The following is a 25,460-nucleotide window of genomic DNA, read 5'->3' as shown; positions in this document are numbered from 1 at the left end:
AGCTAAACAATTTTAATGTCTATCAAATAATTTGCCTTATTTCAGCCATACAGATTGGATTTGATTGAGAACCACTGGCTACCCTTCCTGAAAGGACTAAAGAGTCCAATCCCAGTCTCAGAGGGTCTGGATCCACTCAGTCTCCTTATTGATGATGCACTTGTTGCATCATGGAACAATGAAGGTTTGCCAGGAGATAGAATGTCCACAGAGAATGCCACAATCCTCACCAACTGTGAGAGATGGCCTTTGATGATTGATCCCCAGCTTCAGGGTGTCAAGTGGATTAAAACAAGATTTGGAGCTGATTTGAAGGTTAGATTACATCTATATAAATATATATAAAACTTAACCACCCTCATATTATTTTGTGCATAAAGAAGGAATTTAAAATAGTAAGATTCTGAGTGAAGTTTAAATACTGAGTAAAAACCATTTAGTTTTTAGCTTCCGTTATTGGACTTGGAATCACTTTGCCAATACTCTAAATAAATTTTTGTTTTAAATCTTGGCTTAATAAAAGTATAATTGTTTTTAAAAATCTGTCAAAATATTTTGTTTTGAATATTACCACATCCAACATATGGAAACATAATCATCAAATTTGTGTTTACATTTGGATGACAACTCCACAGAAATCTCTTGATTCACAAAGTTGATCTATTTATTAAAATAAATCACAACCATGCTTTGTTTGGCTAACATTATATAATCTTTCCTTCAGGTGATTCGACTTGGTGTGAAAGGGTATCTGGAGTCCATTGAAAGGGCAGTCCAGGCTGGGGATGTTGTACTTTTGGAGAACATTGAAGAGAACGTTGACCCAGTGCTTGACCCACTTCTTGGACGTAACACTATTAAAAAGGGCCGTTACATCAAGGTATGTTGCAGGATTTTTTTTTTATATTGGTGGTTTTACACTTTAAAAGTATTTATTCTTAGTACAATAAAGTGCATTATAATAACCTGAACTGATATAACTTTGACATTATTAATTTTATTATATTATGAGATTTTTTTAAAAACCAGTGGAGCCTCTGAATTGATTATTTTTAAATCAACAGATGGGAGACAAAGAAGTTGAATACCACAAAGATTTTAAGCTGATTTTACAAACTAAATTGGCCAATCCTCACTACAAGCCTGAGATGCAAGCTCAGACAACTCTGATTAACTTCACTGTTACCAGGTAATTTTTGTGTTATCTCCCTTATAGTAAACTGAAAAAAAAGGTGTAATTATGATAAGGTAGTAAAAAATAAACTAATTTTGTACTCAAAATAAACCATAATCTTTCATGCTCAGTTGACCATTGAGACTCCTGATCAAGAATACAAATTCCTTCTCAGGAAATTTAAAGTTCAAACATAACAATAATTTATTAAATTTTCTCATTTTAATCTTACAGGCCCCATGTTGTTGACTCTTCAACTTCTTATTAAGAATCCTGTATAAAGAAAATTATCTTTTTAATTTTTATTTCAGAGATGGCCTTGAGGATCAACTTCTCGGAGCTGTCGTATCCAAAGAAAGGCCTGACCTTGAAAAACTTAAATCAGACCTCACTCGCCAACAAAATGAATTCAAAATTACTCTCAAAGGTACACTACTATAAAATACATTTTAAATAATTGTTTCATTTATAAAGTTTTCATTTGTAATGAGCTAAATTCAATTTTTAATTTTTTTTTTTGCTCAGGCCTGGAAGACAACTTGTTGGCCAGACTTTCAGCTGCCGAGGGCAACTTCCTGGGTGACTATGCTCTGGTGGAGAACCTTGAAACCACCAAAAGAACTGCAGCAGAGATAGAGGTAAAGGCAGCAGAAGCAAAGATCACAGAGGTGGAGATCAACAATGCCCGTGAGAACTACAGAACAGCAGCTGCAAGAGCCTCGTTGTTGTACTTCATCATGAATGACCTTCACAAAATCAATCCCATGTACCAGTTTTCTCTGAAGGTCAGCAAAATATTAAAATTACAGAAAAAAAGTATATCACTGGTTTATAATAATAAACAATTTTCACTGGCTTTATCTAAAGAAACAAAATTTGACTTATTAAATCTTCAACCATTGAGTCAAATATTTGAATTACAAAAATTTTAATTGATGCAATTTAAAAAGTCTAAAGAGGATTTTACACGAAAAAAGAAATTTAATTTAATATATTTAATTACTAGGCTTTCAGTGTAGTTTTTGACAAAGCCATAGACAAAGCTGAGCCAGCAGAGGACCTCAAGCACAGGGTGAACAACCTGATTGACTGCATCACATACTCTGTTTATGTGTACACCACAAGAGGTCTGTTTGAGAAGGACAAACTCATCTTCAGTACTCAGATGACATTCTTGGTAAGTCGATACAGCCAACACAGTTTTTACCCTCCACATTTTACCAGTATGTTCATGTAAAAGCTACACAACTATATTCTTGTTATTATTAATGTTACAATTTTAACTGTTATTCACAGATTCTATTGAAAGGGAAACAACTCAATCCAGTGGAGTTGGACTTTTTGCTTCGTTTCCCCTTTGTGCCCAACTTGACTTCTCCTGTAGACTTCTTAAATAACAACTCATGGGGAGGAATCAAGGTAAATGTCATTTCTAATCTTTTTAAAATCTATTTATAACTACAGGTCTTTATTCACTATTGGTGTTTTTTATTTTATTTTATTATAAAGGAAAAAAATACCATGAATGCATAGGGCAACTATAAATATGGGAGAAGAAAAGGTACCACTTTAAAAAAATGTACCTTTGTTTTCAGGCTTTATCCGCCATGGAAGAATTCAGAAACCTGGATCGCGATATTGAAGGCTCAGCCAAACGTTGGAAGAAATTTGTTGAGAGTGAGTGCCCTGAAAAAGAAAAGTTCCCACAAGAATGGAAAAACAAGACCTCACTGCAGAAATTGTGCATGATGCGTGCACTAAGACCTGACAGGATGACATATGCCATAACGTATGATTTACTTTTTTATCCTTTATAAATGTATTTGACCTTTCAATTTAATTAACCATACCTTTACTCAAAATTCTTAAACCGACTATTTAGTTCTAAAAGCTTTTTTTTTATAAAAGAATCTCTAAAATGAACAAGTTGCAAGAAAAATTATTAATTTATGATTATAATTAATTTGTACAGAAACTTCATTGAAGAGATGCTGGGCAATAAATATGTTGAAGGAAGGGCACTTGAGTTTGCCAAATCTTTTGAGGAATCAGGTCCTGCCACTCCGATATTCTTCATTCTCTCCCCTGGTGTTGACCCACTTAAGGATGTTGAAAGTCTGGGCAAGAAACTTGGCTTCACCACTGACAACAGTAATTTCCATAACATCTCCCTGGGTCAAGGTCAGGAAATTGTGGCTGAACAAGCCATGGACTTGGCTGCAAAAGAAGGACATTGGGTCGTCTTGCAGGTACATTCATCACCCCATTTCAAAAAAAAAAAATAATACTTTGCTCAATGCATATTTTCTTTTCATGAATTTTAAAATTTACACAAAAAGTTTAATTTTTTACTCAATGAATAGATTACGTCCATGAATTTTAAAATTTAAACTGAAATGCATAACATTTTACATCATGAATAAATTATATCAATTCATTTTAAAAATAGCATAATATTTTACTCCATAAATACATTACTTTAAAATGTTAAATAAAATTGCATACTCCATGAATAAATTATATCCATGCATTTTAGAATTAAACAAAAAACCATAATTTTTACTTCTTGTCCTTGAGTTTTAAAATTTTAAAGACATTTTGTAATGTATTCTTCACAGAATGTCCATCTGGTTGCTAAGTGGCTGTCACAGCTGGAGAAGAAGATTGAAGAATTTTCAGCTGACGGCCATGAGAAGTACAGGCTGTTTATCAGTGCTGAGCCTGCTGGCAGTCCTGATGCTCACATCATTCCACAAGGCATTTTGGAGTCTGCTATCAAAATCACCAATGAACCTCCAACTGGAATGTACGCTAACCTGCACAAGGCTTTAGACAACTTCAATCAGGTATTAATTCATAGCTTCACTTTAAATTAGTTAATATGTAAATTTAGTTTGATTTTGGTCAAGAATCATCATCCATCTTGTTAAGGAATTGAATGTCACATGATCAGTCACATGAGAATTTGGCTATAATTTTATTGGTTACTCTAATCAGGATACCCTGGAGATGTGTGCTCGTGAGACAGAGTTCAAGGCTATTCTGTTTGCCCTGTGCTACTTCCATGCTGTGGTGTGTGAGAGAAGAAAGTTTGGACCTCAGGGCTGGAACAGGGTCTACCCTTACAACACTGGTGACCTGACCATTAGTGTCAATGTCCTCTACAACTACCTGGAGGCCAATGCCAAGGTCAGGTCCTCATTTAAAAAATTATATTAAAATTTAAAAAAAAAAGAGACTTGTCTTTCTGAATCTTTTTTTTTATAATAAGTAATTTTTAGGATATAAATTTTGAGATGAATCTGGCTTTATTTTACAGGTGCCCTGGGAAGATCTTCGCTACCTGTTTGGTGAGATTATGTATGGTGGCCACATCACAGATGACTGGGACAGAAGGTTGTGTAGGACTTACCTGGAGGTCTACATGCATGCTGACATGGTAAGCAAATGACATTGTTATAAGTTTTTTTGTGTTTGAAAAAGCTATAGTTCATTTTGCTCATAATTGTTTGACTTGAAATCAACTTTAAACTTTAACAGAATTGATATTTCTTTTTTTTCCCAGCTGGATTTTTTTGTATTTGAAAAAGATATAGTTTATTTTGCTCATAAATTTTTTTTTTACTTGAAATAAATTTTAAACATAGTTAATGTTCTTTTTTTTCAGCTGGATGCCGAATTGTTTTTAGCCCCCAATTTCCCAATCCCACCCAACTCTGACTACAAGGGCTACCATGCTTATATTGATGAGACCCTGCCCCCAGAGAGCCCATACCTGTATGGACTTCACCCCAATGCAGAGATAGAGTTTTTGACCACAACGTCTGAAAACCTCTTCAGAACAGTGTTTGAAATGCAGCCAAGAGACGCTGGTGCTGGCGCAGGTGCTGGTGTCAGTCGAGAAGAAAAGGTCGGTTTATCAAAATTGAAAAAAAATTTACTTGAATAAATTTGAAAATTAATTACTTAAAATCTTCATTTTGCTTAAATTAAAGTTGAAAGAATAATTTGAAATTAATTATTTTTCAATTTTGTTTCTCTGTTTTTTCTGTCATTTTTCTTAGGCTAAAGAAAATAATTAATACTATTAAAATCTTATCTTTCTGACATCATGGTATTTTTCTGAAAAATTATAAACTTTGAAACCCTTTAGGTCAAGGCTATATTGGATGAAATAGTTGAGAAACTTCCAGACGAATTCAACATGCAGGAGATAATGGCTAAAGTGCCAATTGAAGATAGAAGCCCCTATGTTGTGGTGGCCTTCCAAGAATGTGAAAGAATGAATATGCTAATGTCTGAAATGAGAAGATCTCTCAAGGAGCTGGACTTGGGTCTGAAGGTAAAAATGAAAACAATATATTGTGTCATCATCTTTTTCTCTTCGTGCTCAAGACACATGGAACAGATAAAGTAAAGTTCATTTGCTTCAGAGATTTCAGCATATGAAGGGATAGTGTGGTCAGTACTATGCACAGCCACCTTTGTTTCCTTAACATGAGTTAGGTACCCATCTGAGCTGGGTGAACTAATGGATATTCTACTGATTTGAACCCTGATTTAAATTCAAGACATTTGGGTTAGCAGTCGAGGTCTGTACTGCTAAGCCTCACTGTCCCATAATATATTATGTATTTGTTTTTTATATCTAAAATATTTTCCTTCGCCATTCTAATTAATAAATAGTTTTTTTTTAAAAACAACACATTTCAGTGGTTCAATATTTTTTATGATATTACATTATCATCCCTTGCACAATATATATATCAATGTTTAAATCATGACAATATGTATCATGTAGTAATTTTTTAATAGTTTTTTATGACAATATAAATTTTTCCACTTTAGGGTGAACTGACAATCACAGCTGATATGGAGGACCTGAGCAACAGTTTGTACATGGACAATGTACCAGCCAACTGGGCAAAGAGAGCCTATCCTTCACTGTTCCCCCTGGCAGCTTGGTATGCAGATCTTCTGCAAAGAATCAAAGAGCTGGAAACCTGGACATCTGATTTCCAGCTTCCAGCAGCAGTCTGGCTGGCAGGTTTCTTCAATCCTCAAAGTTTCCTTACAGCTATCATGCAGCAAATGGCCCGCAAGGTATACTATAGATAATTTTTAAGATCAATGTAATTAATTTAGCTTTTTTTATTTAGACAATATATAAATTATTAAATATTAAAATTGTGTTATCTTTTACTTAAATTATGTTGATAAATAAACATATATTAAACAAAGATGTTAACTGATATATATAAGATTACAGTAAACCATATTAAAATAGTCAGCTTGATGTTTTATTAAAAAAAAAATTAATAATTTTTACTGATGAAATCCACAGAACGAATGGCCACTCGATCGCATGTGCTTACAGTGTGATGTAACAAAGAAGTCCAGAGAGGACATGGCTGGACCTCCAAGAGAGGGCGCCTACGTCCACGGCCTCTACATGGAAGGTGCTCGCTGGGACATGCAGACAGGTATGATAGGAGAGGCTCGTCTCAAGGAGCTGGCTCCAGCCATGCCAGTTATATTTATCAAAGCCATTCCAGTCGATCGTCAAGATCTGCGAGCTGTGTATGAATGCCCTGTGTATAAGACCAAGGCAAGAGGTCCAACTTTTGTATGGACCTTCAACCTCAAGTCCAAAGAGAAGGCTAGCAAGTGGGTCCTGGGAGGTGTGGCCCTTCTCTTACAGGTCTAATTACAACCTGGCTGGATTGGTATTATACATTTTTTTACAACTGCTTTGTTACAAATAGCTAAGTGTTGCATCTAAAAGGATGTTTCAAAATAATAATTCTACTTAATTTGTTGTGAATATTAATTTGTATTTCTAAAAAAAAATATTCTAAATAGGCCCCTAATCATTGAATTGCAATTTTTGTCATGTTAGGTAAATAGTAAGATTTTTCAGTCTATGTAATGTTTGAACACGTAATCTGCTGTTGAAAGTTGATTTAATCTCAAATTATTTTTTATGTCTATTTATATTATTTTGAATACTATTTTTTAAGAAAAATGTGTGTAAAATTATTTTTATGTTCTTAATTTTATTGTAATGATTTGCTGTAATTTTTTTTTAATGTATGTTATATCTGAATGTTTGTATGCCATTTTACAGCAGAGTGAAAAAAATTCCATCCATTAACTTCATATTGTGACGTCAAAATGTGATATCCGATAACCTTCGTTAATAGTTTTAATGTATGTTAAGTGCAAGGTTATTATAAATTCATACATCAACATTGTGATAATGCAACAAACTGAAAATTGTATGAACGCTGCAATAAAGATTATTAAATTTTAAAAATTGTGGTTATTAAATTATTTTTGACAAAATCACCACACGTATATAAGGAAAAAAAAAATTTTAAACTTACTGCTACTGCAGTTGTTAAGCAATTAAATCTAATTATTTGATGACAAACAAACAATTATAATAGAAAAAAACAGTGGCGTAGCGAGGCTGGGGGGGGGGGGGGCGGACCGCACAGGGTGACACCATTTAGGGTGGTGACACCAAGGCAAAAAATAGCAAAATATAGAGAAAAATGATAATTCCACTTAATTAAGTGATTAATTCGGTGTTAAATAGTCTTTTAAGAGGTGCAAATCGAAAGTTTGGGGGGGCGGGGTGCAAATTGAAAGTTTGTCCCGGGAAGGGTTGCTACGCCTCTGGGTGGTGACACCATTAAGTGCCGCACCGGGTGACACCCGACCTTGCTACGCCACTGGAAAAAAAAACAGAAAAAAACAGAAATATAAAACCAAACAGATTTGTAAGCCATAGGATGGGTTTCTAGTGATCTTTATTACCATTATAAACATGATTAACAAAGCTTAATAAGGTGTAAACTGGTGCCAACACATGTTAGATAAAATCTACTAGTTTTTTTTAGCCATTATTTCTAGTCATAAATGTCAAGACCGACAGGACCATGTTATAGGTCTAAATGCATTCATATGAAACTAATGAGTATTTTAAAAAAAAAAAATTATGATGTAAAAGAAAGAATATATATTATTTTAGGCTAATAGTGAGACAAACACTCATAAAAAAATCCATTGTTAGCAGATTATAAAAGCTATTTTGATACTAAAATTTCCTTTCTTAATTACTATGGACAAGAATTATTGTAAAAAAAAAACAATTTATTCTGCTTTGTAGGTTCTTTTTCAAAAGGCAAACATATGAATGAAATTTGTTCATTTTATCCTAAAAGATGCCATAATTTAATATTTACAATTTATTTTTAATTCCATTAATAAAAAATACATACATTTTTGATTCATCAGACAATGTCCATTTCTATTTTTTCTATAAATAATTAGCTAAAGATGTCTGAACTTAATCACTAGCTACAGTAAAATGAAAACTACAAATAGTGATGGGAAAGCTATAATAATGAACAAAATATGTGTCCAGCAACTAGTCACAGCTATAAAAAGAAAAGTACTTTGTGAGATCTGCACATTTGTTTTAGCAAAAGTTTTTAGATGGTATCTAAATGTATCAGAGATCTAAAACAATAACCATATTTCAAAGCAATATTATTGGCATTGTACTAAATTTTTCACACCTGAATAAGTCAACTGGTTTTTTTTTTAAAGATATCGATGTTAATTTTGTTTTATTATATTGCAATAGATCTTTGAGTTAGTATACAGCAATTGTAAGGAGGGTTAGTAAAAGAAATTTTTAAAAACATTTTAAAATTTAATTTTCAGAAAACAAGATGCGAAAAAAAAAATTTTGAAAAAAAAAGTGTCACAATTACAATGACACATCGTACAATTAAAGGTGGAGAGATCTAAATGTCAAAATTGCACTTTTAGAACATCTCTATCTAAGTGGCCACAGAAACAATGTCTAAAAAGATTTACTTGCAGATTTTTTTTTTAAAAACTTTAGAAAAATATGTATATTTCATTCAAAACTGTCAAAGATCAATAGTTAAAAATAATTACTTGCCCTTGAAGTTAAAAAGATTTACAAAAAATAATTATAAAAAAAAAAACCCAGCTAGTTTGCTGAAATTTTCCTCTTGAACCCCCTCTAATGTGTAAATTTTATAACAAAATTTTAAACTATTATATGAGGAATAAGCACAACACAAATCTTACAACCACTAAAATTTGTAATAAATTTTAAGTTACTGTTTTCAAAAAAGCTGGTTGTTTGTTCAGTTTTAATATTAAAAAATTGGATAGCAGAGCATGCATCTCCCACTTTAAAATGTGGGTTTTAAATATTCAGTGTTCTCAGCATCATTAAAAAGCCTTTAAATGAAGAATACTGTAACGAAAAAACTAAAGACTTTTTTTTTGCTGACTCTCTTATTCTTTTTTTAAACACTACAGAGTGCAATGAGAAAAATAGTAATAAAAACACCTGAGGTCCTCAGCTTACAATTTACTTTCCACAAAATTTTGTATTCTGATTTTTGAAAACTCAGCAGAATTTTAGTCAGGCTGGATAAGGAAAACATTATTAAAAGGGTTGCAATTTTTTTACAGAATGTATTTTCTAATAAATATTAAAAGGGTTGTAATTTTTATTACAGAGTGTTTTTTCTAATAAATATTTTAAGGGTTGCAATTTTTATTTTAGAATTATTTTCCAATAAATAAATAATTTTTAAATGTTAGTTATGAGAACAGCAATTGCATTAATTTTTTTTTAAAAAACACAAGGGGATTTACTTATGAAGAAAAAATTAATGTTATGATTTTTCCATATAATTCCCAAATATTTTATTGACAATGAACAATCAGTTTCATGGATGAATGAATGAATAACAAAGCTTTAAGAGTGTCTAAACAACACACACTAGCTTGTAAACTACCACTGGTACACACATGACAAGAGCTGCCTCAACTAGACTGGCACATCTTCTTCAAAACACCCAACAACAAAAAATAAAAAAATTCTTACATGAATTTCATCTTAAATATGACAATTCATTCAGAACACAACATGATTTATTTCTCCTGTGTTTTATATATTGTCATTAAAATATCAATCACTGGGAGACTTAAAATACAGCTGAAATTTTCAACATTGGACGAGTTAATGATTAGATTGGTAGGTTAATGACAAGAGTTGAAAGAATTTTTTAATTGTCAAGTTTAGAGTAGAGGAGAAATATCAACAGGATCTACTTTAGCTTGAGAAAAGAACATGCAAACAATTAATCAACATGCTTACAATTTATCAAGGGGTTAGGTTTACAATAAAACTGACCACATTTGCCCATATAGCTATTTTTTCCAACCAGATAAAACATGCTGGCTTCCCTCGGGATACATTCCTAATTTAATATTCTAAAATGTCATGCATGACATTTCAAGTACTTTGACTAGCAAAACTTTGGAATGTTAACTGCATTAATTGATTTGCTACAGTATACAGACTGGCTGCTCCTGTTATTAAATTAAAATATCTCAATCGCACTAAATATGTAAGGGAAAAAATACATGTTAATATTAAGTATAAATAAACCCCACAACTTACAGTAAAGAGTATTTGTTTATGTTATGAAAATAATAATTAATTAGGCATATTTTAATAAGCATGACTGGATTTTTTTTATCTCACTGACAAGCATTGTTAACAATTCTCATTTTTACAATAATTTTTTGTCAACCAGTAATTCACAATGTCATAGATGTATACATTATTTAGTTCACTAAAAAAATGGATGCAAATCAAAGTTTAGTAAATTAAATAATTTGGATTTTTAAAATACTGTAACTCAAGTCCTAGAAATATTTATTTCTTAATTAAATCTTGAAAAAAAAGATAATTAAAAATATATATATCTCAAAGCTAACTCTTTATCATCTTTCCAATATATGCAGGCCAGTCAAAGCAATGAGATATGTCTGTAGCAATTCAGTTAAATAAATTTTAATCCCAATCAAGTAACTGAGAACACAGAGTAAACTAACAAAATTCTTAGACACGAACATTTGAATTTACCATATTTAAATTTCTGATGTAAAACAAAATCAAACATGGGCATTCTAGGTTAACTAACACTGAAGAATTAACTTGTTTTTATCAAATACATGTGATTTATTTCTATGAATGACAACTAAGTGTTTCTAATGTGCCATTTGAATGGAAAATGAACACAAAATGTGTAAATAAAATGAACCTGTATTTCAACCAGTGATTTTGGGTAACTAAAAACTACAACTTATGGGTCTAGCCTAAACAAATTCCAGTTAGCTTTTTCTCTTGGTTATACAGTCCCAGGTCCACAGGAAGGACAAGGTCTGCCTTTAAAAATATCTTTTCATTTACTTGCTTTGTTTGGTCATCTTGGTGGTACTTTCAGAGATCTAGAAAACAAAAAAAGGCAATATTTAAAATATTTAACAGAGACAAAAACATTTGGCTAAAAAAATTTTTCTTCAAATGTATTGGCCATTTAAAGACCACCATAGAAAGCGTATTGGTAAGTGGATTTCGTGATCTTTAGGAACTCATGTGATCCTACCAGTCATTTTGTAAACACATCTCAGTAACTTGGCCAGGGTGTAGAATTTTTAATTTTATGCCATTATTGAAAAGTCAAAAGAATAAAAAGTTGATACATTGTTCATCTGTTCTCAAGAAAGCTAGTTTATTCTCAGCCACTGAGCATACTTATTGAAGCCAACTTAATATTTCTGTTTTTATTTTTAATAACCTTTGTTGCACAGCTGTATTTGAAGCAATCTGTCCAGGTACCATTACTACCAATGACATAGTTACTTAAAGTTGTCTTAAAATAACCACATCAACAACCAGAAAACGGATCTGATCTTTCCCAAACAACAAAATATCAGGAGTAAAAATAGAAAACCTTAATGACTATTTGCTTCAAACTATAGTATTTTTCAGTAAAATAAACTCCATCTTTATTCTCATTTAGAAAAATTGGCTGGTGTAAGTTGTTTTCAGTAGTTCTGTATGGAAAGATCATTCAGAGTTACATGTGGTCCTCCAATCCAATGATACATCAACAGGTTACTCAGATCTTGCACTGGGCACTCAAATACTTTATATTAGTGTAACAGTTAAATGTAGATGAATGTATGTTTCGAGTGTGTATCTTAAAAAGGCGATATGAATATAAAATATAGAATGGGTGTGCGCATGCGCTAAGGAAAGGAAGCAGAGAGAGGTAGAGAGAGCGCGAGGGGATGACGAAACTGAAGTCGTGGTTCTAGTAGTGTAGCTGCTATATTATCTGATATCAATAAAAGACTGTAAAATCACCAATAATGTGGTTTGCATTTGCCTTTAGTTTGTGCCATGAACCCAGTCATAAAAAAGGGCTGTGACAATTAGCTGCATCAGTTTAAAAGTGACATTGTCCTTTGTAAAGATATAGTTAAAAAAGGTATTCACAATAAGCTTGATGTATTTGCAAACTACCTTCAACTAGTGGTTTTTAATCTTTAGGTCTGATTATAGCCAAATCATGGCTAAAGATCTGATCACTATTTTTTTTTTATAAAATATAATTTTGTTTGTTTTAAAATATCTTGGTATTAAAGTTTGTTGTTTTACAGTATCAAGATCAATGTGTTTGACAATAGAGTGATTTTGGTTTAGACTTTTATTCCTTATTTTAGTACAGCACTAACTGTTATCATAAAATGTTTATAATCCTTTGACGTTAAGTTAACATAGAAGAAAAAAACATGCCTGGAGTTCACAAAAAACAAGAGTATGTTTCTGTTGACAAACTGTCATTATTTGTGCTACTTTATTTTTTTCAATATAATAATCTGCTAGGTTTTCATCTCAGTCTTGGATGTCTTAACCCAGTACAGCATCTGTCTTCAGCTGTTTTTTAATACTGTATAAATTTTGCAATACATGGCTTTTTATATTTTTAGGTAAAATACATTAGTGAGATAGAGATTGTAGCTAACAATTAGCTATATGGTATAGTTATGTTGTCATTTATGTCATATATATGATATATATACATATATACATACACATCTATTGTTATCATGCTAACTTCCAAACTCCACAGTTTAAAAAATTTTGCACTTCTGCTACATTCAGTTATCCTACAAATAACTATGTTGACTTCAAAAATGAAAACCTCTGAGTTATAACAATTTTACATAAGAGAATTAAGAACAATGTTTATAATATTTTGAAATTAAAATAATAAGGGTTTAATTTTAAAAGAAATTTTAACGTACGATTTTGTAAAAAGCCCACATAAAATGTGTCATGATTTAAAAAAAAAAAAAATTCCTTAAAAAAAAAAATTTCTTCCCCACCCTACAGATATTCTGCTTTAACTTGAGACAAGTTGTAAGCAGCAGTACAAAACTAGGCAAACTGTGATGGAGGGTTAACAATAACACTTGGCAATTAATTATAATTACTGGTTTTGTTGTTAAGGCTATAAAAAGCATTAGCGTTGAATAGTGAGGTACATTAAGACAAGTTTTTATTTCAGTTAGTTAGTATCAAGCAGTTTGGAAGTGTTAGCATTATTGTAACCTGTTAAAGCACTTTTAAAAGTTTAAATAGTTATATTTCTACAATCTTTTTTAAGTTCCAGTAGCTCTAGTATTTAAATAAATTCTTTTAAAAGTTTAAATAGTTATATTTCTACAACCTTTTTTAAGTTCCAGTAGCTCTAGTATTTAAATAACTTCTTTTAAAAGTTTAAATATTTATATTTCTACAACCTTTTTTAAGTTCCAGTAGCTCTTGTATTTAAAAAAATTTAGTTTAAAAGTTTAAGTAATGGTAGTATTTAATTAGTTTACATTCGTTTAACGCTATGCAGCTGTTGACTAGTATTCCTGTTCCCCTGTATATATTTAATGAATTTGGTGCCTGTTCAACTGTTCGAAAATGAAATTAATTCACACAACAAAATGGTGCAGTAGAAATCTAAGACTTGAAAATTTGGGATTTATTTTTGCTCATCACTATACAACATTTTTATTACAAAAATAAAATTCAGAGCTCTAGTGAAGGCTGAAGTATCTTGAATGAAGACTCAACGGCCCATCTTTAAGTTGGAAATAAACTCTTTTAAACTCATTAATATCCAGTAATAAACTGATTTATTGATGGATACATAAAAATTAGGAGTGTTAGAATCTTTACAATAGTGGGGTTAGAATAAAGAATCAATAATCAGGTAATAATAAAAAATGGGGTTCAAATGAGTACAACAAATTATTCACACAGGTTGTGAAATTTAACAGTAAACAACTTTCACACTGAGTGAAGTGCTCAAACTGTACTAACAACACATGTGTAAAAAGTACAATCAAGGACATGCATGTGTTTGCCACAAATACATTGTGTAATAGGTATTTTAAAACTACATTGAACTACATGTGTGTAAAATGGTACATGTAAATTAAAAATGTGTGTAAAAGTAACCATAAGACTTTGTCAAGGGTAGCAATAAATTATGCGTGTAAAGGGTGCCATTAAAGTACTTGTGTAGAAGTTTCCATTAAACTAGTGCATTAAGGGTACCTATAAATTATGTGTGTAAATAATGCCATTTAAGTACTGTGTGCAAGTTAACATTAAACTAGTGCGTTAAGGGTAACTATAAATTATGTGTGTAAAGGGTACCATGAACATATGTAGAAGTTACCATTAAATTAGTGTGTTAAGGGTACCTATAAATAATGTGTGTAAAGGGTACCATGAACATATGTAGAAGTTACCATTGAATTAGTGTGTTAAGGGTACCTATAAAGGGTACCATTTATTCAAAATGTGTGTAGCTACAGAAACTAAATGTTGGTAACCCCCCCCCCCCCCACCCTCCATTGTACTATTAAAATTACACACACAAATGGTAAACTACATGCATGTATAAGAAGTACCACACACTACACACACACACACATGCAGTACAAAATGAATGTAGCCACTTAGTTTCTACAGTCATGTTCCATCAAATCTAGGTAAAAAAAAGTTAAATGCTGTTTTTGTAAGTTTTTGATAGAGAGCATAAAAGTTAATGCCATACAGAGTGAGTTGATGTGGCTGACTGTAGAAGCTAAAGGTGAAATGCAGTGATAAAGTGTATGAACTTGTTAAACACATGCAGTGTTATAAATAAACAAGTGCACAAATTGACAAAAAAAATTAAAATTTTAAAATATCAATGTGATACAAGCCTCCACAAAGAATGTTACCATGTAAAATTTATTAGTATTTTCTATTGCAATTTAAAACATAAGAAAAAAAAATATTTTTACTGTAAGCTGAACACTGTTAAAGTTTGAATATAAAAACTGAAAATAAACCTGTTAGCTTATGAGTAAAATAAAACATTTCCTGATGTATGATAATTACAATAATTTTAATGACAACGTATAAGTATTTTCCAGTTCATGTAGGCAAATAAAAGAAAAAAATATCAAAACGAATTATGGCAACTCAGATAACAGGATAATCCTTTACACTCAATGTTCTTTTCCTTATGACTACACCTTCATAGGGCTATCAAAGAACAGACTAGATATGATTCACGAGCCTTGTCTTTGCATAAAACTCCCCACATATATTTTGCATCAAATTTAAAAAGTTATGTTAATTAGCTTTTGTTAGTTGAAGCCCACAAAAAAAAAAAAATGTAAACATCTGTCATTAAACCTCCACCTAACAAATACAAAAAGCATGCAAAAAAAAAAAGTGAGACAAGCCATAGAGATTGTGACTGGCTGCTGATGTGGTCACCTGGATGGGCAAGATGAACCGGCCATTGACTGGTTGCTGGCTGTACCAGCTGAGAGAGAAGAGAAGCCGCTCTGACACGACTGCAGGCTGGACATGGAGCCTCTGGAACATGAAAAAAACAACTAAGTCAATACAAAGTTTAAGGACTTAAAGTTACCATTTACGACCCGTTGTCCACAGAGCAGATGAAGTAGAGTTTGCCTATTTCAGTGACCTCTGCATTTAAATGGCTAGTGTGATGAGTACTATGCCCAGCCACCTTTACTTTCCCAAACATAAACCACATACCCATCAGAGCTGAGTGGACTCAAAAAAGACACCCTACAGATTCTAACCGAGATCCGAACTCTTGAAATACAGGTCGGCAGTTGTGCAAAGTACCAGCTGACATAGCAGTCCTACTTTAAAGTACTTTACATTCTCATAAAACAAAGGTAGTAGAGCGAGAAACAAAAACCCAATGCTATTCTAATTTTTAAAAATGCTGTGGGTATCCAGCAGTACAAATCTTAAAGCAGCCAATGGCCGTACTACTTAAAAGTTCTTAACATGCTAATAAAACGGTTATAGTGCGAGAAATAAAAACCCAACACTAATCTCATAAAAAAGAATGCTGTGGGTATCCAGCAGTACAAACCTGAAAGTAGCCGATGGTCGATTAACTTTAAAGTACTTAACATGCTAATAAAACGATTATAGAGCGAGAAATAAAAGCCCAAAGTTTATCTCATTCATAAAAATGCTGTGAGTATCCAGCAGTACAAACCTGAAAGCAGCCGAGGGCAACAACTCAGAGTGATACATAACTTTAGACTTGTGCCATGTCAGGGGGAAATCAAAAGATGGCTTCGTTGTATCCAAATATTTCCACTGTAAAATATAATTTCCTGCTTGGGATGTCACATGAGAGCCCTACAAAAAAATAAAACCAGAACATACTTTTAAATACATAGCCACCATATTTCTATAACAAAAAAGGACAAAACAATAACAGTTATCTTTCATGTTTTACAATTCTCTTGTCAAGTGCTAAGATTGTGCAAAAAATAAATGCCAGTAACACCGCTGCCACTTACCTGAACACTATCTCCATCTCTACATATATTAGGGGGCTCCACGATGCTGATGTCTCTGCCAACTACCATATTCTTATCTAAAAATTGCACAGATCCAATGTTGCCTGATGTCCCAGCATTGTGGTGGTGGGGCTGTGGAGAAATAGCTTTCCTGCACAGGAACACGGTGAAGGTGACGTCCCCCTTCAGGATATCAAAGTCCCAGGTAACCACGCTGCCCTTCTCAGGGACCTCCACCAACACCTGTCACATTCAGTTTTAACAAGTTCATTTTGGTACAAAAATATACTACAAGTCTTTTATTACAAAAGCAAATACAATTACCAGTCAGAATTATAAAAAATCTAGTCAAGTTTAAAAATACACTTAAAAAGAGTTTCATAACTGAATATGATTACTGTTCAATAATCAAAATATATTACTTTTAACAGCATATTTAGTATTTTAATAAACTGTAAAAAAAAAAAAACATCACACTAACGAAATTCTTTTTAAACTACAATTTAAAGTTTCAGGTTGTTAAGAAATACATGCCAGTTTAATAAATAAAAAACAGTATCTGGCAAAGAGAAAGCTATTTTATTAATATGAACACATCAGTGGTTGAGTTACCTCATGTGGAAAGTCTTTAGCAAGTGCAGCAGTCTGGTACAAGCTGTCACTGCTCAGTGGCTGATCTTCAGGAGACTTGTCCACAAGTTCTTCTTGGTACAAGGATTTGGGTACCAAGCCTCCTTCATGAACATCACACTTTCAACAGAGAACAAATTTCATCAGACTAGTCATAAAAGGTGCAATCTTTGGGGTCTACATAACAAATAACTAGAAAATTCATGTAAGGCATTATTAACCTGTAAGTTATTGTGGGCATTGATTCTTTGATAAACCGTGGTTCAAAGATTGACATGTAAATAAATATGCTAGTCCAAGAATAAATATAACAGCCCAAATTTTTAAACCTTGGTCAATTTAAGACGTAAGGAAATTTTAGCAGTATCTAAGCAACACAAACCAGAGAAATAAACTAAACATCTCCTGACTGTATATTGACATGTAAATAAATATGCTAGTCCAAGAATAAATATAATAGCCCAAATTTTTAAACCTTGGTCAATTTAAGACGTAAGGAAATTTTAGCAGTATCTAAGCAACACAAACCAGAGAAATAAACTAAACATCTCCTGACTGTATATTGACATGTAAATAAATATGCTAGTCCAAGAATAAATATAATAGCCCAAATTTTTAAACCTTGGTCAATTTAAGACGTAAGGAAATTTTAGCAGTATCTAAGCAACACAAACCAGAGAAATAAACTAAACATCTCCTGACTGTATATTGACATGTAAATAAATATGCTAGTCCAAGAATAAATATAATAGCCCAAATTTTTAAACCTTGGTCAATTTAAGACGTAAGGAAATTTTAGCAGTATCTAAGCAACACAAACCAGAGAAATAAACTAAACATCTCCTGACTGTATATTGACATGTAAATAAATATGCTAGTCCAAGAATAAATATAATAGCCCAAATTTTTAAACCTTGGTCAATTTAAGACGTAAGGAAATTTTAGCAGTATCTAAGCAACACAAACCAGAGAAATAAACTAAACATCTCCTGACTGTATATTGACATGTAAATAAATATGCTAGTCCAAGAATAAATATAATAGCCCAAATTTTTAAACCTTGGTCAATTTAAGACGTAAGGAAATTTTAGCAGTATCTAAGCAACACAAACCAGAGAAATAAACTAAACATCTCCTGACTGTATATTGACATGTAAATAAATATGCTAGTCCAAGAATAAATATAATAGCCCAAATTTTTAAACCTTGGTCAATTTAAGACGTAAGGAAATTTGAGCAGTATCTAAGTAACACAAACCAGAGAAATAAACTAAACATCTCCTAACTGTATAGCTCCTTATCACTAGTTCAATTCAACAAAGTTTAGCTAACAGACCATGCCTACTCACATAACAGTCCCCGCCCAGAAAATCTGGGATGTACTGCTTCTCCATGAACTCCACGAGCCCGCCAGGACCAAGGTAGTCTTTGCCACCGTAGATCATAAACTTGTTGCGGGTGTTTTCATCAATGAAAGGACTGACTAGTGTCCACAGCACAGGAAAGACACGGGGAGCTCTGACTATCAGGAGGCGACCCATTGTCTCTGGGTAGTTAGCTTCAACAGTTTCTATGATCCTTAGCAGAGCTCGTATTCCTGGGCGCCATAAGTGTCTCATGCTTAGACCTTCCAAATCCACAATACAAGTGCAAGCACTGTAAAGCAAATGGTTATACATTTGTATGAAATAAATGTAAAAAAGTAACCAAAATTCAAATTTTGAAGATTAATTTATAAAAATGGCTTAATGAGTAAAAGCAATAAACAATGATGGATACATATTGTGCCAAGATCAAATTGTCAGCCTAACCTAACAGGATATCCACGCCTTTGGGTTGCATCCTCAGCTCTCCTCAGACCTTCTTCGTTAACAGCCAAGACCTGGGGGGGGGGGGGGGGAGAGATATTGAAAAATATGAAATCATACATTACTTTTTAGCATTAGTTTTACTATAAAGTCATGTTCTTAAAAAAAAATTTTTTTTAATTTAGCTTCTCCATATAATATATCTTTTTATTGTGATTTAATGCAAGAGCTACAACCAGTAGGAAAAGCTAGCATAATACACTTACATGTCTAAGTATTGCTTCCTCACCAACAGACCTCATTAAACCTTTAACATCCATTTGTCCAAGTTTTATTATATACAAAGGACGGCCCTCTGGTAGAATGAAATAGATCAATTTTTACACAAGCAGCAAATAGAAAATCATAACTAAAGCATCCCTTAAATTTAATATTAAGTACTTATTTTTTAAACTTACCATTTAAAGTTTAAAATATGAATTATTTGTCAGTCAAAATCATGACCAGCCTTATAAAATACTTTACATTATGTTATTGTATAAAACAACCTAACCTGTTGCAACAGTACTCCCCCCCCCTTACCTGTCATACAGGTGAGACTAACCTCTGTCACAGTAGTGCCATCCACCTGGGTAATAGGTCTCCAGAACTTCAGGTGGTTTGTAGCCATCTAAAATCTTATCAATGTTGTGGAGCTTACGCCAAGCAAGAGAGTGGACCAGCATTTCACGGGCTTTTTCTACATTAAATTCCCTGGCTCGCAGAAACCTCAGTATGTGTGCATCTTTGGGAATCTGATGGTAAACAACAAGTGTTAATAGGTGAGGTGAATCACCAGTAAACAGATAAAAATCTGTTTCTTTTAGGTGCTCAACAACAGCTTCCTAGTTCAAACATTAGGCTTGCAAGGATTTCAATTTGGATGTGCAACATAGCTCTCACATATACCTGAGTGAAGCTAGGAAAGTAATAGCAGCACTTATGGATGTTGGCTATTCATTTAATCTTTTTATATGGTAAAAATAGGAATTTTACTATGTATTTCTGATAAACAATTAGTCAATCTCACCTTTTTTTTAAATCCTTCTTATGAAAAAATATAATTAAAAGGTCCTGCCCCTATATTTGTAATGTTTACCTATCTATAGCAATTATGTAGAAAACAACTGTCCCTATTAATCATATAACATAAATTAATGTGATTCCTATTTAAAAACCTTGGTAGGCTTTTATAATTATTGCAACCAAACAAAATAATATGAAAACCAATAGTTACTTTTCTCTAAAACAGAAATATAAAATAAATACCTACACTGTACCTACTTTGCCCTAAGGATTCAGACACTCACCTTGCCTTTGTGTGTTTTTTGTAGCCACCTTCTCAGCTGAACAAGCTGACTCTCCTCTACCATGGTTAAATGACCCAGAAAACGAGCAATGTAATCATCATCAATCTTATCCGTGCTGGTGTCAGCTTTCCCGGCACCTTCCAATGACAACACAACTGCAACACAGTGACATTCATCTCAGTGTTTAGCACTTCGCCAAAAGTAAAATGTACTTAAAAAAGTAACGTATACGAATCAAAAATAAATTTTAGTAGTTGTATACCTTCAGGCGGGGTTAGAGACTTGCGTTGCATGGAAGCTGCAGTGGCACCCAGGATTAAGCTGTGCTGGCTATGCTGACTTCCAACACTGTCAGAACGGCTTCGAAGGCCACTGTCTTGACTAGGATCTTCCTCTTTATCTGCTTTAGTGACCTCTGCGGGAGCTCCCTCCCAGGGAGGGATGTACGAGACACCTTCAGATATCAGCTCATTGATATAGTACTCAATCACTTCCTTACCCTAAACATGATGAAAAACAAGAGTTCTTCAACTAACCGAATTCTGGCCACTCCAGGAGGTGTAACCCACCATAAGCAATGGTGGTGGGGTGACACCATTAAGTGCCGCACCGGGTGACACCCGACCTCGCTACGCCACTGGGTGTGAATACTGTATTAGGGGTCATCTATAAATGACGTCACACTCGTAGGGGGGTCCGTAATTTTGTGACGATGTGTGATGAGGGGGAGGGGGGGGTTCAGATGTTTCGACGTCACATTTTTGCATTATAAAAAAGCAATGTTAGAAAACGAATTGTAGACGTTATTTCGCGTTTTATATAACTGTTTTAATAAATTGTAATAGTTTAGACAAGATTTTGGAAAAATATCGATGTTTAAAAAAAATTCAACTGGCCACTCCAGGAGGTGTAACCCACCATAAGCAATGCAGGCAGAATATATTAAAAAGTATATCAACTAGAAATAGATTAATTCATAACAACAGTATAAGTAAGTTTACTTTAATAAAATAATCTGTAGATTAAAAATAAAAATAATACTGAACGATGTAACATTTGAACAATAGTTTGCACAAATAAATGATACCTTAATGAACCAATGGAGTAGAAAAAGCAATAAAACTTTTACCTTTTTTACATTAGATGTGTATTGTTTCATGGCAATCTTTTCCACTGTACTTTCAAACCCAAAAAAGTGTTTGATATCCAAACTTGCATCCTGCTCAAAGCATGTCCAGTTTGGGTTTTCTGGATGCACCTGTTCATTATAAACAAAACTTCTCAATACACTTTTAAGCTGCGAGCTCCATAGAATAATAAATATGATAAAAGGAAACAGCAAAATATTTTTTTGAGTTCCGGTAAATAAAAACAAACTTAACTGTAAAAAGTAAAAAAAAAAAAAACTTACTGAGTAATGACAATGTTCATATATAGAGAGCCTAGTTGAAAAACTTTCATTTTGTGCAACAATATCTAAAGTCCTTTCCCGTCTATTCAGATGGTTCTTCTGAATAAATATGACGTGGTCTACACCAACAATCTGTGCAAAAATAATTGAAAATACATTTGAGAAAAGGTGGGGTTTTTTTCTTCCGAGATCTAAAATTCTACCTTAATTGTAACCACAACTACAAACAAGTATTTCATTACGGAATATGTTACAAGATTTCAAAATATGAATTGCCAATATCTATTTAGTAAATTGTAATCTATATCTATTAAACTGATAGAGTGCTAACTAGTCATTTCATTATATAATACCGTCAATTAGGAATTCATTTTATTTAAACTATATCATGAATAAAATGACTATATTTAGCAATTGAACTAGACCTATACCTTATATTCAGATAAACTTGATAAAGATTTCTTTCACAGTATAATAGTTATATGGCACTGTCATGCTTACCTTACGCAACAGATAAGGAGCATCCACATTTAATTTGCAGCGCCTTTCAACTATATGTTCTGCGCCATCTTCCGACTTAAATTCATGAATAATCTCACTACCAAGAAAAACTGGAATCATCTTGCATGTTGGGAATCTCTTTTCGTAAGCCTTATGATTATAAAAAGTTTTTGCAGTTTACTATATACAACATGATCAAAATAGATGTAGTGCTAATTAATCAGGTTTAAGTAGACTATATAAAAGTTTACTCTAGTCAATGTATACAATGTATATATGGAGAGTGAGGAGAGTTTGCAGACAGACAGTTAGTGTGAATAAATAATAAATTAAGTTATTGAATAAGCCTTTTTTTTTCTTTTAATTAATATGTATTATTTTTAGGGGTCATCCATTTATGACGTCCACACAGGGGTAGGGGGCCCAAAAAAAATTGACTTTTGCGGACAAGTATGGACTTTTAAAAGGGAATTAATTGGATTTTTGTGGACAGGGTGGTCGAAGTCCAAAAAATGTGTGGACGTCATAAATGGATAACCCCTTAGGCCTATATTATAGGGCCTATAATGGTAAAATTCTAATTTAGCTTGATGTCATTATTATGACCATTAGGCTATTCTTTATCATTTTTATTGTTGTACTGAGCTGTATATCAACTGGTAAATATTTCATTTGTATTTAGATATTGGGCATTTAGATACACAAGACTAAAGTCACAACAGCATAAAAGTATACATTTTAATACAGTGATGAAACACAAGGAGGTCAAGACACACTTGACTCAAATTATTTGCAATTGGATTTTGTCAGTGTTGACGATAGAACTATTGACAGCAGCCGATGATAGTTCAAATATGACAGCACGACATAAGAGCGAGATAACATGTATTGGTATCTATATATCTCTTGAGTTCAAGACACACATCATGAATCATCATGTCAACACTATTCACGCGCACGTTGATTGTGTATTTATCTGCTGTAAAAAACATACTCTTTTAGATCTATATCGTGGCCCAGTGGTTGGACTTGTGATTCAAGTGACTGTCATTATGGTACTTTGTGTTATTTCTTTCTTAATATTTTAATCGTCTCATACTGACTGACTACAAGCAAAAAAGAAAGTGGTCTTAAAGGCAACAGCCACACTGATTTTCAGTTAATATTCATTAGGCCTCTATTATTATTTTGTTTTTGTGTGAAAATCATAATTTAATAAACATAGGAATAATGAATGGTTTTGTCCTTTGAACACAGTAGTGGTGTTGCTCTAGTAATTTCTTGAACCAATGAAAATATAGGCCTATCTTTTTAATATAGGGCATGTAGGCCTACTAAGTACCAGTAACTGGGCCTTTCAATAGGGATGATTTTAGATACCGATAATAGACTCTTCCATAAAATAGGTGTGTTGGGTTATTAGTAGTATTGTTACTTATTGTAATCTTGACTAATTTTATGATTAGAAATTAGGGTTAGGCATATGGACTGTTTAGTATGGTAGGACTAGGGTTGGGTTAGCATTAACATTAGCCAGCCATGTGTGTATTTTATTTAGTTACTACCAGTAACCTAACACCCCATTTTTAAAGAAGATTGTTTATATTATTGTTTTGAGTTTATATTTAACTCAATGCAACAAGCCCGCCGGTTGGTTGAGGCCACGACCGGGGGACGTTCTGACCGGGATTCAAAGGGACGACTCGAAATATCATCCTTGTTTTTTTTTTAAATTTGTATTTAGTTACCGAAAATATTAAAAACATCAAATACATTCTTTAGTAAAGTCCGAAAAAAACCCAGACAGACAGGATTTTATAAACGTATTTTAAATTAATTTATGGGCCTCTCAAATACCTTTGAGACTTTTCTCGCTAGCGTCCATTAACATAAATTAAAAGTAAAAGCCAGTCATTGAGTCAAGTGACTAGCTGGTACTATCTATCTAGTTACACTAGTAACTCACTAGTTAGTAACTACTAACTACTAGATCTAGACTAGATTCTAGATCCTAAATCTAAATCTAGTAGTAGTAGTATTAGTTTAGTTTGTTAGTTAATAAGTTAGGTAGTAAAAATAGATCTAAATTAAAAATAAGTAGGTAGATCTAGTCAGCAGTGTAGTAAGAAGTAGACTTGAAAGTAGACAGACGATTGAAAATTGAGTCATTGACATTGTTGTTGTTTGTTATTTCATTTGTCAATTTGTAGTAGTTACACTTACTGCCATAACAAGTTCAAAAGGATGTTTGTACACCCTTACGGGTGATTGATAAGTTTGGACCATTTTACTGGTCTGCGTTAAATGTTAGCCTATGACATTATTACAGTATCACAAAATGTTGTATAACATAGATTTGGATCTATCAATGATTTCAGTTTTTAGCTAACTCCATCACTACTACGGAAAATAATATGGGTCATGTATCTTCTAACACACGCTTCGATACCGATGTTAATGTGATATATGCAAAATATCGATACCAAAATGAAATCACCGAACTCTATATATTATCTGTTGGATACCTTTACTAATACTTAGGAAGAGACCCACGCTTTTCTTTATAGATAATTATTTTATATTCAAAGAACTCATTATTATTTGTATATCTAGCCCCAACAAAAGACTACATATACATGATACGTTGTCTACATCTCATTTTGCATCATCGATTACAAAAATCGTGTAAGCATTTTCGAAGCGATACCATTGTCGATACTTTAGATCTCTAAAGCGGAAGTACAAAAAAAGTGCAATTATAGCATTAA

The 25,460-nt window shown here is 32.7% G+C and overlaps 2 protein-coding genes across 2 annotated transcripts in view; one reads left to right on the top strand and one right to left on the bottom strand.

Annotated features, from left to right (window-relative positions):
- LOC131941720 (dynein beta chain, ciliary) overlaps window positions 1-7,482 on the top strand; it is a 33,341-nt gene extending 25,859 nt beyond the window's left edge. The window contains exons 53-68 of the mRNA XM_059301181.1: window positions 46-315; window positions 725-880; window positions 1,065-1,189; window positions 1,486-1,601; window positions 1,700-1,959; window positions 2,181-2,351; window positions 2,471-2,593; window positions 2,770-2,963; window positions 3,147-3,423; window positions 3,793-4,020; window positions 4,172-4,363; window positions 4,494-4,613; window positions 4,842-5,084; window positions 5,328-5,516; window positions 6,023-6,277; window positions 6,519-7,482. Coding sequence (XP_059157164.1) covers window positions 46-315; window positions 725-880; window positions 1,065-1,189; window positions 1,486-1,601; window positions 1,700-1,959; window positions 2,181-2,351; window positions 2,471-2,593; window positions 2,770-2,963; window positions 3,147-3,423; window positions 3,793-4,020; window positions 4,172-4,363; window positions 4,494-4,613; window positions 4,842-5,084; window positions 5,328-5,516; window positions 6,023-6,277; window positions 6,519-6,881 — 3,282 coding nt within the window. The 3' untranslated portion in view covers window positions 6,882-7,482. The remainder of the gene's footprint in view (window positions 1-45; window positions 316-724; window positions 881-1,064; window positions 1,190-1,485; window positions 1,602-1,699; window positions 1,960-2,180; window positions 2,352-2,470; window positions 2,594-2,769; window positions 2,964-3,146; window positions 3,424-3,792; window positions 4,021-4,171; window positions 4,364-4,493; window positions 4,614-4,841; window positions 5,085-5,327; window positions 5,517-6,022; window positions 6,278-6,518) is intronic.
- Window positions 7,483-7,972: 490 nt separating this feature from the next.
- On the bottom strand, window positions 7,973-25,131 carry LOC131941712 (SEC14-like protein 1). Its single transcript, XM_059301156.1, has 15 exons — window positions 24,916-25,131; window positions 22,693-22,842; window positions 22,192-22,323; window positions 21,910-22,038; window positions 21,043-21,280; window positions 20,781-20,935; window positions 20,036-20,225; window positions 19,698-19,786; window positions 19,435-19,505; window positions 18,973-19,279; window positions 17,606-17,743; window positions 16,994-17,236; window positions 16,684-16,829; window positions 15,918-16,019; window positions 7,973-11,527 (listed from the first exon to the last, which is right to left on the bottom strand). Exons 1-15 carry the CDS (start codon window positions 24,976-24,978, stop codon window positions 11,503-11,505), a joined length of 2,178 nt encoding a protein of 725 aa, XP_059157139.1. The 5' UTR covers window positions 24,979-25,131; the 3' UTR covers window positions 7,973-11,502.
- Window positions 25,132-25,460: the final 329 nt, after the last annotated feature.

The sequence above is a fragment of the Physella acuta genome, unplaced genomic scaffold (assembly GCF_028476545.2).
Source record: "Physella acuta isolate Inbredline_101_S28 unplaced genomic scaffold, ASM2847654v3 ptg000370l, whole genome shotgun sequence".
Lineage (NCBI taxonomy): Eukaryota > Metazoa > Mollusca > Gastropoda > Physidae > Physella > Physella acuta.
This window is presented reverse-complemented; position numbering and strand designations above follow the sequence as displayed.

What these genes read in the sequence shown, in the direction of transcription:
- LOC131941712 (XM_059301156.1), bottom strand. Translation starts at nt 24,978, where the DNA reads ATGGTCCAAACTTATCAATCACCCGTAAGGGTGTACAAACATCCTTTT. An exon ending in ACACATCTAATGTAAAAAAG is followed by an intron (nt 21,281 to 21,909) that starts GTAAAAGTTTTA and finishes CATCATGTTTAG; the next exon opens with GGTAAGGAAGTGATTGAGTA. An exon ending in GTCTCTAACCCCGCCTGAAG is followed by an intron (nt 20,936 to 21,042) that starts GTATACAACTAC and finishes ACTGTGTTGCAG; the next exon opens with TTGTGTTGTCATTGGAAGGT.